At 34.3% G+C, this 17,843-nt stretch overlaps 1 protein-coding gene across 1 annotated transcript; it reads left to right on the top strand.

The window, feature by feature from the left end:
- Window positions 1–5,383: 5,383 nt before the first annotated feature.
- Window positions 5,384–7,457, top strand: LOC133790501 (putative UPF0481 protein At3g02645). Its single transcript, XM_062228155.1, has 2 exons — window positions 5,384–5,478; window positions 5,639–7,457. The coding sequence occupies exon 2, from the start codon at window positions 5,665–5,667 to the stop codon at window positions 7,354–7,356; it is 1,692 nt and encodes a 563-aa protein (XP_062084139.1). The 5' UTR covers window positions 5,384–5,478; window positions 5,639–5,664; the 3' UTR covers window positions 7,357–7,457.
- Window positions 7,458–17,843: the final 10,386 nt, after the last annotated feature.

Raw genomic sequence — 17,843 nt, 5'->3', positions numbered from 1 at the left:
AAGTTACTATGAACTCATGTTTATGTTATATGAGTTCTTTGATTCACTCGTTAGGGTCTGTCAGAATGATCAGGCTAGAAACTTTTGTTTTGAGAACTCATTAATGTAAATGGCTAGGGACATTGATGGACCCAAAACGGGTATGTTTTAAAAATTTATAACTCGCAAGCACACGAATCGTATTTATAGAATAATTTTCGTGTAAGCACGAGATCAAACCCAAAGGAGTTGTCTAAAATCGAAAAGAGAAAACTATTTTAAATCAAAAGTAGTAAATTCTAACCTAGCTCCAAAGATTGATGCAAATTTGTAACAATAAAAATAAAATAAAAGACAATAGTATAGAAATTAAAGACAATATATATAAATAAATAAAAGACAATATATATAAATATAAATTAATAATAGAAATGAAGATGGTAAAATAAGATTATTAAGGATTAGAATCCACAAAATATAAGTTCAATAATATTTATAAGTACATTGATTCCCAAGTTTTAGTAATAGTTAAAATAAATCAAACTATCATTTTCCAAATAGATTTATAATTTTAAGCACAAATTACTTCTAAAAAGATAAGATTTTTCTCCACTTTTCAAAATTATAATTTCAAAGCATTTAGTGTAAATCAATTTAATGAAATAACAAATAAATCAATGAACATTATTTATAAGGCAAAACATAATATTTTTGTTCTAAGCATGGATGTGTACAATTTAATGACACATCTTACACAAAGAATATTATGTATTTGCACTAATGAAGAACAAAGTTTAAATATGTGCTAACAATCCAAAATACATGATATTTAAGATGAAAGAATATATTTGAAGAAGAAAATTCCATAAACTTTGTTGCACAAAATGGGAAATCAACATACAAAATAAACACTATCTAGTTACATATTGTTTCATCATTACCTTAATAATCTTAAAAAGATTAGAAACACATAACTAGAATAGCAAATACAAACTAAAAATTACAAACATAAATAGGAAAATTTGGAGGAGAAACCCCCAAATTTTTCCTCTAAAAATACATAGAAAGTGACCAAAAAGAAGAAAAAGATGAAGAGAATTGAGAAGTTTTGAATGTGTAGAAATTATGGTATAGTAACCTCTCCCTCAAAATGGACACCCTAAATGGTCTTCAAAACTCCCTATTTATAGCCAAAATGAGTAAATTAAAATAATCAATTTAAATTAATTAAATTGATTAAATTAAATTAATTAATAATAATATGGCAAATATGGGTAAATTATAGGTTGTAATAATGATGTTTTGGGGTAAAATGTGTAGAAAGTGGAGTAAAAAGTGGTATTTTTAAATAAAGAGACAAGAGTACAAAAGCAAGCTTTTGTTGGGCTCAAGACAAATAAAGGGGCTGGTGGTGCACTGGCGTGGGCTGGCATTTGGGATTGTGGCTGGCCGTGTGCATTAGGCAGCTGGGTGGTGCATCATGTGATGCTAATGGGCCTGGGCAGGTGCGGATTGGCTGAGTGATGAAGGCTGGTGAGGAGTTGCTGAGAGCTTCATGCGGCTGGCTGGAGGGAAGCTTCAGGAGCGCACGACCTGGAGCAAATGGGAGCTTGGGCAGGCGGACGCGTGGCGCTCTGGCATGTCGCCACCTGGCGTGCTGGTGAGAAGATATGCATGTGGCACGGCTGATGAAGGAATGGGCATGGGGCTTGCTATTTGGGCCTGGGCAGGTGGGCCTTTGCAACTTGATCCATGGCATTTAAAAATGCCATTTTTCTTCTTTCTTTTCCTTAAAAATGTCAATTTTCCTTTATTTTTCTTACTTTTTCAAGAGCAAAAATTCCCTACAAGATAAATATAAAATAAATCATAATACAATATTTTCAACTATAAAATAAGTAAATCAATTTAATTTTTTTTTTGAAAATATTAATTATAACTTAATTTATATTTTATATTTGAGTTCAATAATACAACATTTTTTACCACTAACTTAACAATAATAATTCAAATAATTAACTACAACATTTTACAACAAAATAACTATAAAAACACACAAAAGTATATAAAATCATGATAAGACTAATAAATTCAAAATTAATTGAAAACTTAATAAATCAATTAAAAACTTAAGATTTAAGCAACAATTAGCACATAAAAAGTGGTAAAATAACTCTATTTTGTAGAGTTATCAGACATAGTATACAAATATGGAATGTGTAACTTCTCGTAAGAGATTGAATAATGGTTCTCTTAAGGGTTGACTTTTGGGACTGAAAGGTTATTGAGCTCAAATTCATAATTTAGTTATGAATTAACCTTCACTAGTAAAGTCAATGGTACTTAAGGAAACAAGATATAATTAAAAGGGTAAAATGGTAATTTTATTCCCGATTAATTATGAACCATTATTAGAGGGTTAATTTGTATGTAATGATTATATCAATGGACGTTTTATTGTTATAAAGTACTTAGTAAATGAAATGTCTATAATTCCAAGAGTACAGTCTCATATTTATAGTGGAGTAATTATGAGATTAGTAAATTAAGATTATTTAATTAAAGAGTTTAATTAATAATCTCAAGTTTATTGGAGCTTGGAATTATAGGTCCACACAGCGGCTCTATCAACACAATTCAATGCAAGAGTTTATATAAAGGGTTAAATGGTAAAAAGACATATTGAAGAAGAAATTTGTTCTTCGAGCCAAATATGCAAGTATGCGATAATAGTGATTAATTAATTAATTACAAATTAGTTGTAATTATCAAAATTAATTAATAATTAAATATTATATAATTTTCAAAATTATATAAATAATTAATTTATTATAATTTTTGAAATTATAATAAAATAAATATTTAAATTTTGAAATTAGTATTTAATTAAAATTAGTTTTAATTAATTAATAGAATTAATTAAATATCTTTATTTGAGTGGGAGATAATAATCTGATAAGTTCAAATTGGATTTGAATTTAAAAGATTGATATTTATTCAAATAATTAATTATATGTGATAATTAGTTAAAAAGATAATAAATTCAAATTTGAATTAATTATCAGGTTGTTGGATTTTATGTGATAAGGTAGTTTGAATAAATAATTAAATAATTGTGGAAAAATCTCATATCCATAATTTATAGGGAGCTTCACGACACCCTGGACTGTGTGTGGCGTGAGCTACATGAAAACGCAAGGATATATTTTTCACATTTATTTATTTAATTAATTAATTAATGGAAAATTCAAAAGATAGTTTTTGAAATTTTTATTAATAAGATAATTAATTAATTAAAAGATAAATTATAAATTGGTTACATATTTTTTTTTTAAATTTAAATATTTTATATTTAAGTTAGATTTATCCAAAAATAAAAAGATATTGATTTATTCGCTCTAAGAAAAAGAACTATACTTTTCTATCTCTCCCTGAAAAAGATACAGAACCAATCTCAAACCTATTATATTGAGCTCATGTGTCGAGTACATCAAGTTGAATCAGATATATACCATCATTTATTCTCTAAGTGTCCACACACTTTTTGAGGTGTAGAAAACGTTGTGGAGGAACTTGATGTGAGTACCTAAGAGCAGCTTGGATTGGAAGTTTGTTCAATTTTACGAAAAGATAGCAAGGACAATTGATAGGCATCAAGAGATATGTTATTTTCTTGTTTATGATTAATGTATGTATATTAATGTATCCGTATATTTAAAGGTAATTTAAATATATTACAAAACTTTTGTTGTACACTAGGCTCACCCATCACTATTCTGCTACGTATTAGGAAACTTGTTCCTTACAATATGAACTCACACTATTTCTAAATTAATGAAATAGTAAATACACACTTCATCTTCCTCTCTCTCTCCCCTTCAGGTTCGATCTCCACTGTCTCCTGGTTGATTTCATGCCAATCAAATTTATTTCTCTTCAAACCTCTGCAAGGAATAGGTTAGCATAGGTTGTGCTTGTTGAGGGCGGGCTTTCACCGGAGTGCATTTGCACGAGAGTGGGGATTTTGTCGAGTTAGGTGGCACAACCTCTAATAACTTTGTTGTTGATGATGATGAATCTGATGAAGAGGGTTTATCCAACAGTGGAGATGATGATGCAGAACATTTACTTGTTGACAGTGATAGCGATGATGATTATGTTGTAGTTGATGATGATGATGACTTGTAATATAGAAACAAATATTGTAACTTGTTTTTTAATGAATATCATTTCTAATTTTTTTGGGTGTTAATTATTTAGGGTCATTTGGCAAAATCATTTATTTTTTAAAGTTATTTTGTACACTAGTCTAGTTTTAATAATTCTTTTGGAAAATGACCTCTCATAATTCTAGTCGAAAATTTAAACAGGTGGTCGAAAAATCAAATAGTCAGTCAAAAATTTTAGACAGTTGGTCGAAAAATTTAGGGTCTGATTGGTTCGCGATTAGAAAACTGTATTTTTGAAAAGTGAGATTCTAAAATGAAAATCTGAATTTAGTGACTAAAATCGTGTTTCTGAAAATGTGATTGGTTCAATATCAGTAAACTGTTTTTGAGTTTTAAAAAAATGAATCTGTGATTGGTATTAAATTTGAAAATATAACATAAACTGAATATGTGATTAGAACAGCTGAATTTGAATATTATTTTAATTTTATATATTTTATATACATAGGTTGTATAATATTAAATTTTGATTTATCAATAGATTTAATTAAGTAAAATTTAATTATATTGATTAAATTTATAACAATATTGCATTGTCATCTGTAAAAATACCAGCACAACTTATTTTTGAATTGTGCATAAATGTCATAAAATGTTCCATAAACACCTTATTACTAGTGGGAACATACTCAAGTCATAAAAATTGGCAAAAAAATAAATAAATACAAGCAATGATACTAAGGATAGAAGTAGAGAGAACAAACAAATCCTGATTTTGATTTTAAGTTTTTGGAGAAAAAAATCACAAAACAGAGAAAACGCAAAATTGTTGTTTTCTAAATTACAACAAAAAATTAGAATTCTGATTAGGATATAGTTTTCAAAAATAATCTACCAATCAAATATTTTGGTAGGTCCCACAAATTTTAAGTTTTCAAAATCATAAAATCATTTCCAAATCCCCAACCAATCACACCCTTAGGCAACTAGTCGAATTTTAGATAGAGATCATTTTGCAAAAAATTATCAAAAGTATGCCAGATTGCAATGTCACTTAAAGAAAAGATTATTTTCACCAATTTCTCAATTAATTTAATCATTTATTATTAGACAAATGACTAAAAACCAACATATTAATTTGGTTAATATGCTTGGAAGATAATTGGGTAGCACATCACCCTTTCGAAACAAAATGACCTACAAGAATTTAATAGGTAGTTGTGGGATTTCATAAATCTTAATGAACAAAGTCAATAAATATGTTGTAATTGGACGTCAAAACTAACTACCGTCTTTCAATATTGGGGTCTCCCGGCTTCTGCAGTAGTCTGTAAGTCCTTCGACTCTTTCCTCTGCTCTCTTTCTTTTGTCGTGAGATTATGTATTGTTTCATACACATGCATATCCTACCTCCCTCGAATTTTGTACGTTATTTGACTTTAGAATTATGATAACATTTTCTTCTGTCATATGAATCTGATTTTAAACAGCCTAGAGTCTACAAACTGAATCAAACATGCTTTCAAGATCTAAAGTTTTTGTTGATACCATCAATGGAGTCTTCAACGAACGCACTGATTTTCCTATTCCCACTACTATTCCCATTACCATTAGCATCTTTAAAGTGCCCACCTCTCTAACTCAAGCCAACCCCGAAGCTTATGTACCAAAACTGCTGGGGTTGGGTGCCATCCATCACTTGAGGCCTGAGCATGAACAGATGCAAATGTACAAAGCCATGGTGGCCAAAACAATCCATGGGAAATTCCAACCCCTCGACTTTAAAAAGCTTATCGATCTTGTTAAAAGGATAGCAGTTCCCTCTGTTCGTGCTTCTTATAACATGTACTTGGAGTTAACAGACGATGCTCTTGCTTGTATTATGGCCTTGGATGGTTTGTTTTTGCTCGATTTACTTTGCTGTTATGGTGGAATCGAGAAAGAAGATGATGTATACAAAACGTATTTGAGTGAACTGATGAACGACTCTTCTGGGAGGAGAATGGCCCAAGAAAGGATACTTAGAGAAGCTATGATGCTTGAGAACCAGATACCAATCCTCGTGCTGTGGGCTATCTTGATCATTGAGTTGTCAGATTTTGAAATGGTGAGGGAACTTTTACCAAAAATCTTGGTGGGTTTTTGCAAACATGTCTCGCCTTTTGACACAGTGCCTGATTACCCACCTTTCAAGACTTTAACGCATGCCCATTCGTTGGATCTTCTTTACCATTTGATCATGCTCGAAGCATCTCCGAAAGTTAATGATTCGGTAGAAGATTTGGGATTTCGAGATATAATAATACTTTACAACAAAGTGAAGCGTGAAATCCAAAAAACTGCAAGCCATCGAACATTTACTGAAGCATCGACAGAAATTACTTCTTATGGTTCCCAGCTAATGTATAGTAACCAGGATCTTGTCGAACAGGGCATCGTCGCGGTACTGGCTATAGCGCCATCACCACTTGCAGGACCCATAACACTCGTACAAGGTTTGTTGAAGCTGCCGTGGTCAAAACTTTGGTCGAATGTATCTTCTGCTGTGACAAAACAACCCTTAGAAGAGGAAACCTTAGTTCCAAGAGCCTCGGAGTTGCATAAAGCCGGAGTAAAATTCGTACCAGCTCACATCAAAAGCATCCGATTCGACTCAAAAAGTGTCTCCTTTCACCTACCCTCCATCAAACTTAGTGGGAATTCAGAAGTTATAATCAGAAACTTGGTTGCATACGAGGCTGCCCTGATCAATTACGAGACAGATAAGCCGCTGATTCTAACGAGGTATGTTGAAATAATGAGTGACCTTATAAGGAGTTGTGAGGATGTTAAGGTGCTCAAGGATGATGGGATTATTAAAATGGATAAGTCTATCAATGAAATACAAGTGGCGAAAGTTTTCAATGGGATGACTAATTATAAGTCCATACAGTACTCAACAAATACGGAAACCATAGACAGAGAATTGGAAAGCGTCAAGAGTTACTACAATGGTTTGTGGAAGGTATCAACAACTAGATTCATCAAAAAGGGGAGGTGGATTGCTGGGAATTGGTGCAAAGTTTTAGCCGTTGTGGTGCTGTTATTGCTGATGGGAATTCAAACTTTTTGCTCAGTCTATGAATGTCATCGTTTATCGTTTAACACCAACAATGATTCTCAGTCTCTGCAGGGCTTGAGAGTACTTTCCTTGAAGTCTAATGTGTAGCTTATGTTTTAAGAGTATTGCTGGGCGACTTGATATTGATATGTCATATTTTTGTAGTGAACTTAGCATTTCTCTATCTTTAAATGTGAGTTATATTTATCCTTGTTTATGTTATTTGGCACCGTATGATGCCATTGACGCTATCATTTAATTAGTGTTATAATTAAAATGCCAAGTTCGCCAAACCCTTTAAATGGCCTGGTTATAGGTTATAGATATGGTTTGCTTCTGTTTGACTTACTTAGCTGTTATCGAATAGAAAAAGTACATTTGTTAAGCTCACTTTTTTCTTTATTTTATTTTTTAAAAAAGGTGCTTTGTAATTATAGGTCCATGTTCTATATTCAAAACAATATGAATTATTATTACCCTAAAATTATTAATAATGATAGAAAAAATTAGTTGTTGTTATTTGGCACCTTAAGGTATCCAATACCAACACCACACGCTGGCACCTCATAATTTGTTAGCGATATCCTATAATATTTATTAAATTTAAATATGTGGAATCTGATATTGGATTGTACCAATAGTGATACGTTACTTCCTTATAGTGTTGGACATCATTGGTGCTAATTCTCGTAAAAAAAATTGTAACAAATTTGACATGTGATTAAAAGTCTGCTTTTTGTTTTCAATTGAAAAAAAGGCAACTAACATAATTTATCAACTATGATAATTTTTTATATTAATGAAAGTTGGTGATTTATTATGACAAGTCACATTGCAATTGTGCTTCTCAGTTTGGAACTTTGAAGCTTGTTCAGACTCCCCATTGCGACCAAAGAAGAAACACACGTAACGCTGCAAGCCTGCAACGCAACGCGAATTGAGAGTATCCGCTCCTTCCACAAGACTTCTTGTTACAAGAACATATTGACTAGGATTTTTGACAGCTTAATTTTTCAAATTTGAGCCAAAACTTATTAGTAATGTTTGATCATGTTTAAGGAAAAGATCATATATGATTTGAAAATTAATGTGCCATGGGTATAATTTTGATATGATCATATGATTGTGCTTTTAAGTTATGGTAAGCAAACTAAGCTAGAGCCTATTTAGCCATTGGGGCTAGTTCATTTGGTGTAGGAAAGATAATAAGGTAAGAGTTAAGGTCTTAGATTAATTATAAGACTTTTTTTTTTTTTAAATTCTACAAGAAATTAATAGGAAGTTTGTTAGACCAAATAAATTTCCTTAGACAATAGCTCTCAAGTCAATGAATATATTTATCCACAAAGTTCTACTAGCATTAGGGAGTTGTTAGATTAAGTAAAGTTCACTAAACCATGATTTCCTCATGTCTCAAATCAATGAATATATTTAAACAAAAAAAAAATCTACAAGAAATAGGGAGTTCTTTCAAGCTCAAGTCAATGAATATATGCTTATATATACAAAATTAAAATGTCATTGCCAGCCATTTAATTAAGTAGACTGTTCTGTAAATTATTTAATAGAAATTACAGGTCTTAATTTATGCTTTTAACTCTTTTCTCAGTCATTATATATTGACATAATTAATTTTCCTCTCCCTGCAGTCTGCCTTGTCTGCTTCACAGAGATCATAATATGAAGATATTTGTTTTCATTATAAATTTTGTGTCTTTTATAAACAATAATACCCTCAAGAAAAAAGAAAAGAGATACTGAAATATGACATGTAGTCTCATCCAAGCCAAACTATTGAATGGAGATTTTCTCAATCTTTATTTCCTACGTACCATATTTAAGGTTCATTCATGACTAAACTTGTTTTGCCCATTATTTTGTGTCATAATATATGATCATATTGTTGAACCAAATTTAAATATAATAGCCAAGTGATGGAAAAAAAAAAACAATAAAAATGTGTCAATAGATGCAACACAATAGTAGTGTTTGGTAAAAATTTTGTTTTTGAATTTTTTAAACACAAAAATATAAATATTATTTTTATTTTTGTTTCTTTATTTTTAAAAAATAAAAATATATTTGGTAACTATTAACATAATTTAATTTTTTGTTTTTAAAAACAAAAAATAATAAATGTTTTTGATAATTTTTATTTTTATTTTTTTAACAGTACAAAATGAAGCATTGATTTAAAGAGAGAAAAAAAAAGTCAAAATTGGTTTTAAAATAGTTTGAACGTGAAAAAATCTTATTTTTAAAATTTAATGAATCTTAATTAAAATTTTTAAAAATAATAAATAAAAATAGAGTTACCAAATTATGTTTTATGTTTAAGGATTTATATTTTTTTGGACTCTGTATTTTTTTTCATTATCTGTTTGTACCATGTATTTTGACAAATTAATTTTTAGACTCTATGTTTTGTAAAATAGTTCAAATAGAATATTAAATCCAATTTTTGTCAAAGTTTTTTTAACTGAAATCGCAAATAATTTACCAATTTAACAATTCAGAACAAAAATAAAATTATTCTGCTTAAAAGCTATATTGTTATATACAATTTTTTCTTCATCAAAATTGAGTTTATGGATCTATTTGAACCATTTTAAAAAATATAGGAACCAAAAATAAACTTTTTAAAACACGGGGTCCAAATAAGTAATCGAAAAAAACATAGAGTCCAAAAAAATATAAACCCTATGTTTAAAGTTCAAATTTTTAATTAATGAAATAAAAAATTATTTTTTATTTTTAATTAGTTTTTTTTAATAATTAATTAAATAAAAATATTTTTTTATAAATAGTTATTATTGGTTTTTGTACCTACTCAACTTACCAAGACATGTTTGTGTAGAGTCGTTATCACTGAGAAAAATGTGTGATGTTTGAGTTTGATGCTAGTCTTGGATTTTGGATAAGAGTTGGTTGGTAGGGTATAAAAACACGTGTAAACTGTGGATATATATACATAGGAGTGTTTGGTAAAAATTGAGCAATTTTTTTTAAAATTTTATTATCAAAATCTCTTCTTCTTCTTCTTCTTCTTCTTCTTCTTCTTTTTTAAATAATTTTTTTAAAGTCACACTCGAAACAAACCCACAAGACTTCTAGTTATACTCATACTACAACTAATATATATATATATATATATATTAATATATATATTTTTTTTAATTTTCTCAATTATTTATGATGTGAATCAATATATTTGAGTTTCTCTTCTTAGTAAATTTATGTTTTTTTTTTTGTCTTATAATTTATTTATGTTGCCTCTTTCCCCTCATCCATTAACATAGTTTTTAGCTCCTATGTAAGTCCCTCCCATTTTATATGGGAAATTTTACACTATATATGCATCATAATATAGTTAAATTTTTTAACATAACATTATAAAAATAATCCCTATAATGTGCTCCCTCTCCTATTTTGGACAAAAATACTCTCATCACTCAAATTTAACACTTCACACATTTTTCTCTCTATCTCTTTTTCTCATCTATCATTTACAACCATTTTTCACAGTAACCCTTGTCGATTTTCACAGCCAAATCGTTGAAGAAATTGGACTGCTCGGATCTGGAAGTTTCATTTCAAGTGAAGAATTCATTTCAAGTGAAGAAATTGTCAATCTTGGCATTTTTTTAAGAGAAAAAATCATGGATAAGTATCATTTCATTCTATCTACTTATGAATAGGAAATGGCATGGTTAGATATTAGATTCGAACTATTCCGCAGTTGAGTTTGGATTTTTTTCTGCAATTTTTGAATTGTTCTTCGGATTTGGGATTATGTGGGAGCCATTCCAAAATCGATGGTACATCGATGGCATTTCGATGGTACATCGATGGAATGTCGATGCTGAGGCGAACATCTAATTTAGATGTTATTTTCGATGTTTAATCGATGCCATATATGTTGATTTGGTTTAGCATCGATATTACATCGAATACAGATAGCAACCATCAGCATCGATTATACATCGATGGCATTTCGATGGTACATCGATGTCATTTCGATGGTACATCGATGTCATTTCGATGGTACATTGATGGAATCTCGATGCTGAGGAGAACCTCTAATTTAGTTGTTATTTTCGATGTAATATCGATGTTGAATCGATGCCATATATGTTGATTTGGTTAAGCATCAATATGGCATCGATGTGGCATCGATATACCATCGAAATGGAATCGCATACAGATGGCAACCATCAGCATCAATTATGCATCGACATGTCATCGATGTTGAACTGCAATACAAATTTTCATATGCATCGATTTACCATCGATTCTTCATCAATTACACTTTTTTTTATAATTTTTTTTTTTTAAAATTTGCAGGTTCTAGAGTTAATATAATTGTTTCTTACAACGATGTTTGGGAACAGAAAGCAGAAAAATGGAATTTCAAAGCTGGTTTAAACACTATAATACATGTACCAATTGATGTTGGTTACATAGAATTATTGGAGAAGTTGTATTCAAAGCTGAAAGTGGATAGGTCTTGTTTGACTTAAAGTTGAAAGTGTCATTTACATGCAATGATTTTAGCGTAGATCCCATTGAAATCACAGATGATGAAGGAGATAGTGCTCTTATTCTTGACAATTCGAAGTCCTTAAAACATCAGTGTAACGCCCCAACTCCAGGGACCGTTACGGTGTGCCTTGTAAACAGTGCTAAACTCGCTAATCGAGTCATTTGGCCAAAATTGTGAACTAAGTATGGTTAGCGGTTTAGAAATTAAAATTTTTGGTTAAGATATAACGTTTCACTAGAACGTTTAATATATACATTGGGATCCCAAAAATATAATTTCAGAGTTTATTACAGAAAACTATTTACAACATGCCGATCTAAGCGACAAAACAGGGTTTAACCCTAGTTCCTCTTTAAACCTCGGCCGTGGCGGACGAGCAGCTGCATATGTACACGTCATCACCTAAGCTCTCCAACTCAAAGATGGTCCAGCTTTCTTTTGTCTTTACCTGCACCACATAGCACCCGTGAGCCGAAGCCCAACAAGAAAACACAATATAACATGATATAATATCAACAGTAATTGTATTGATTATTCAGGACCAACATTGTAACGACCTGAATTCGCTAATCAGGCTTAGGGCCTTGATTAGTGTGCCTGGAGGGCAATAAGTGGTTTAATATGCTTATATGTGAATTTGTGTGTATATATGATTATGATGCATGTTTAATTGAGTTAAATGTGCATGTGGACCCCGTCTGGATATTAGGGGCATAAATGTGATAAATGAGATATATGTTGTATATGTTTGATATGTCTGTACAACACGATCCGAGACAGTCCTGGGGAGCGGTTAGCCGGAAAGTCACAACGGGGTTGAGATTTGGACTTGGGGTGAGTCGAGGGGTAATTTGGGTATTAGGTGAGTTATGGGGTTATTGGGACATGAAAATAAATATTTGGAGATATATTTGAGGATAGAATGTCTAGGCGGGAATATTTGGGAAATTTACCATTTTGCCCTCAGGGACGTTTTGGTACCCCGAGCCTTGAGGTAACCATATAGATTTAAGCTGAATAAAACAAAATAGAGGAATTGTTTAGAAACTTAGGGAACCGACTCATATTTTCCTTGAAATGAAGAATAGCTCTTGTCTCTCTCCCTTTCACTCTCTAAGGCTAAACTTGAAGGGAACTCGAAGGAATTGGCTAGGAAGTTAGGAGGATTTCAGCTGGGATACTCTAGGGACTTGAAGCTTGAGGATTAAGGTTCAACATCAGGGGTTTAAATTCAGCAAGAGGTAAGCTTTTTCATGGAAGTTATGTTCAAGTTTCAGCTGCGTTTTCAAGCTTTTCATGTGGGTAGAATCTAGGTTGTTTTTGGGTGTTCTAGTTGTATTTTTTGGAGTAGATTTCTGTTGGGTTTTGGTGTTGAAGTTGAGCTGGAATGATGGTGTTATTAACTAGGATTGTTAGCTTGGTTTTGGTGGGAATTGGCTTGAAGAAAGGATAGAAAACTGGTGTAGAAATCTGGGTTCGCTGTGGAGCGCCGCGGGCCTAGGAGGGGTGCGTCGCGACCCGCGTGCGCGCGCGGCCATGGGAGGCCGAGAGATTCATGCGCGCTGCGGTGCCTGGTGGGCGTGCCGCGGCCCGTGTGGGGGTCAGTGGAGAGCTAGCCTCTGTTTTGAGGCTAGCCGCGGCTCTAGTGGGTGGGGCCTCAACCCTTAGTACTAGTTTGGGGGTTTTAGGGTATTTTAGGCTTGGGAACTTAAGGGGTAAGGCTCGGGATGGATTTTATCACCTAGATTGATAGAATTCAAGGTCCCGGAGGTTAGAGTTATGGCTCGAAGTTATTTATTGGGTTAGAATTTGATGGACGGATATTGTTAATGTGCTGTGACTAGGGTTTCGGCGAGGCTCACGATAGAGGACTGTGCTCGGGGCATCGGTGCTCAGAAAGCTCGGAACTCAGGTAAGAAAACCCCTGTTTCCATAGAGCTTGTGTGCAAGGCTGAGCCCAATGTGTTGAATGGAAATGATATGCAGGGCCGAGCCCTATATGCTAGATCTGCAGAGTGTAGCTCTTTATCTGTTTATGCTTGAATTATGTACTTGTTGATATATCATGTTTGATATTATATGTGTGATCGGCATGAGCCGGGAACGGTGTAGACCGAGAACGGCAAAGGGCCGGGAGCAGCGTTGAGCACGTGGGGTGCGAGTTGCCACGTGGGGTGCGAGTTGCCAGGGCGAGTCCCTAAAAGGATACCTGGGATATCCTTACGGCGTGGTCCGCGAACCCAGGGCTTGGTAAACGCCTGGGACGGCTAGGCCGTATGTGTTTAGCCATTGGTGGCCTGTTTATATGCTTGACTTGTGTATTGCATATGTTATCTGTTATGGGTTTTCTTGCTGGGCTTCGGCTCACAGATGCTCTGTGGTGTAGGTAAGGGTAAAGAGAAGATCAACCAACCATGAGTACAGCAGGCGTGAGGCGGCGTGTACATGCTTGGCCAGCCTGGCTGCCATGGTCAGGGGATCTTGAGATATGCTTGTAAATGAACTTAGACTTTGTCGTTTAGTCGACTTAGAACAGTTTTGTGTTGAAATTATTTTCTAAACTGTGTTTTGGGATCCCAAGTGTAAACTTCTATGATTTGCTGTGAAAAACTACTTTCTCCAATGTTTTTCTTTTAATTATGGTTTAGTTACACAGTTTGACTTAAAAACTCGATTAGCGAGTTGAAAGCACGATTTTAAACTCACTTAGTAACGGCTCTAAGGAAGTAGGGCGTTACAAACATTCCAAACAAATAGGTGACCAACACAAGAGTCACAAATGTGGGGACAGCACCCTTGAGCCATGTGATGATAGGATCACCAGGGCTTAACTGATAGGTTACCCTTTCATAAGTTCGATCAGGATAGGTGTATGGTGAATGGTCACCAACATAACCTTCCTCATGACCATAGAGTCATCACCTGGGGACAGCACCCTTTAGCCATGTGACGGTAGGGTCACCAGGGCTTAACAAATGAGTGAGCATCTCACTAGCTTCAACAGGATAGGTGCATGGTGATTGGTCACCAACATAACCTTCCTCCCGACTCTAGAGTCGTAACTATGGAACAACGTTCCCTAGCCATGTGACAGACAGTCACCGGGGCCCTATGCCCTGGTTCTGAGTGCTAGTCTTAGACTAGTTAAGCGCTTATAAGTTCATCGACCTTAGGGTCGGTCCAGCATTAATGCCATAGAGCCATTCAATGCTGATATCGATTAGATCTAATCTTCACTCAGCCCTGCGTCCTCGACGCTTATGTCGTTTCTGACCCTCATGTCAGTGAAACACGACCAGTGTTCAGCTCATTGTGAACTTGACTAATAAATCACAGCTTCACAGATGAATCCAACACCATTGCCGATTCTGACTAATAAGTCAGTGCCATACACAAGTAAGTCATGCCACCAAACATATGTCACATGTCCAATATCCATAAACAAGGTATTCAGAATGCTTACTCAACAAGTATTAATACAATTAGGACCATGCACAAACCCAGAGGCACAAGCTCTGAACAATATCATACTCAGTACTCAAAGCATGTCCTAATCACATGTTTCTCATGCATCACATGCATTATACTTAACAATCCAACATGCACCAATCATAGCCATGCATGTCATGTTTAATAACCAACCAATATGCATCAAGAATAGCCATGCATCTCATACTTAATAATCAACCAACATGCATCAAGAATAGCCATGCATGTCACATATACACAGGGTGCAGTTTTCTTACCTCAGAGTCGAGCTAGAATGAACAAGAGAACGACCCTTGAGAATGATCAACTTTTAGTCCTTTAGCGGTCACCTAGTCATAACAAAACATATAGGATACCATTAATAAAAATGATTAACATAGGTTCCCAAACCAATATCTAGCCTCCGGGACATCAATCCACACTTAACCGGGTAGTAGGATCAACCCCGAGACCTATGGCTAGCATCCCAAAGTCAAAAACCTACTTCTAGCCAAAAATGCCCTGATGGGCCGCGGCTCACCATAGCCATGCTGCGGCTCACCCTCAGACAGAAGCATAATTCTTCCCAGAAACACACTCAGGTCGCGGCACACCATAGCCAAGCCGCAACACATTACGCAAACCAGCAAGCCACCAGCTTGCTTCCCCTGCGTTTCTCCTCGAAACCAAACCTTCAAACCAGTCCCAAACCTCAACCCAACATCCAATTCAACCACTAAACATTATCAAAAACTCACCCACATCAAAACCCAAGTTAAACATCAACTAAACTTCCATTAATTCCAACTATTTACCAAGAAATCATAAGCTGAAAGTTTAAAGCCAAAACAGAGTATACCATGAAACTAATGGCTGGAACTTACCTCAAACTTGATTTTGAATCCCCTTTAATGTCTGAATCAAGTTCCTAAGCTCCCACCTTTGATCTCCTAGCTTAACTCCTCAATTTGGGCTCTCAAAATTCAAAGAAAAGCGAAGGGGAAAACAAGTACGGGAGAGAAGAAGAAGATGAGGATGGGGCTCTGTTTTTGGTTCTGTTTTCCACAGCCTACTAACCCTCATATAAATCCAAGCTAAATGACCTAAATGCCCCTAGGTCATTTAAGGTTCCTAAAGCCACCCCAAGGGCAAAACCATCATTTCCCGCCTATCTCGTTAATTATAATTAACGCTCTCCAATTCCCGCTATTCTCAATAATCTCAAATACCAATAAATCATATCCCATTACCCTTTAATTCCCGGTAATGTTCTAATCATCAAAATGACCCCGAGACTCACCCCGAGCCCCGAACTTAAACCCGTTATGACTAAACCGAACACTTACATTTCATGATCGTCTCATGCCGAATAGCTCGAACCAATCCACCTTATGATGTGGCTATATTAATTATTCACAACCATGCACCCAACATACACAATTACGCCCACAACAGCCAAATTACCAAAATACCCTTATAATCATAAATACACCCATATGCATGCATTTACCATCATATAATAATATAATTCACATGAACATGCATATGATCATTAAATAGCATCATAATTCAATTATGGCCCTCCCGACCTCCTAATCAAGGTCCTAACCCTTATTAGGAAATTCGGGGCATTACAATCAGGTTCCTTTATGCGTTAGTTCGATTTCAAAAAACATTGTTCTTATTGATCTATCTCCTAGAGCGAGTGTTAATATGGAAAATCATAATCAATCCTGCACGGCTGTTCCACAAACAGCTCCTAGACCAAGTGTATGCATGGGAAGTCCTAGTCATAATGAAACTTTTTCCCCCAACAAATATCCCACATGATGATGAGTATGATTATGAGCCGTATGTCAATGACGATCCAGTTGCCCATTTTGGTGATGATGATGATGAAAGAGTTAAGGGGTGCAGTAGTTCTGATGATAACTCAGAGGATCAGTTGTCGATGCTACCTGTGGTTCAAGTAGATAATTTAAATGTACGACCCTTGCCAAGACGTCAAGAAAGCCAAGGACGGAGGACTACTGGCTCAGACAGCAGTCGTCCAACTACACAAGACAATAGAAATAGATGGAGTTCTCTGGTGTATACTGCTAAAGATATCCCATGCCCCTCTTATGTTACCCCCATGTTATCTGGAGTGAGTTGTGGAGTTATAGAAGTTGGGAAGGTTTTTGAGAACAAGTTAGAGTTGAAGACGAAGACACACTTGTATGCAATGAAGTAGAACTTCGAGTTTGTGGTGAAGAAGTCAGGTACTGAAGTTTGGTATATCACTTGCAAGGATCCTGATTGTGAGTGGAGATTGAGGGGGAAGAGAATTCATAAATCTGATATGTACGAGATAACTCATTTCACCAACAAACACACTTGCTCACTTGACCTCCGACATAAAGGCCATCGCCAAGCTGCACCTTGGGTTATTGGTCATTGCATAAAGAAAAAATATCAGACTGGATCGAATGCGTACATGGCAAACAACATAAGAGAGGCCATTGAGAATGATTATGGCATTGAGTTTTCATATGGAAAAGCATAGAGATGTCGAGAGAATGCTCTTTCTTATGTCATAGGGACC

The sequence above is a fragment of the Humulus lupulus genome, chromosome 7 (assembly GCF_963169125.1).
Source record: "Humulus lupulus chromosome 7, drHumLupu1.1, whole genome shotgun sequence".
NCBI classification, from domain to species: domain Eukaryota; kingdom Viridiplantae; phylum Streptophyta; class Magnoliopsida; order Rosales; family Cannabaceae; genus Humulus; species Humulus lupulus.
The sequence above is the reverse complement of the archived record's forward strand: the minus strand, read 5'-3'. Positions and strand labels throughout refer to the sequence as shown.

Excerpts from the sequence above, each read along its gene's own strand:
- LOC133790501 (XM_062228155.1), top strand. The coding sequence starts at position 5,665 with ATGCTTTCAAGATCTAAAGTTTTTGTTGATACCATCAATGGAGTCTTC.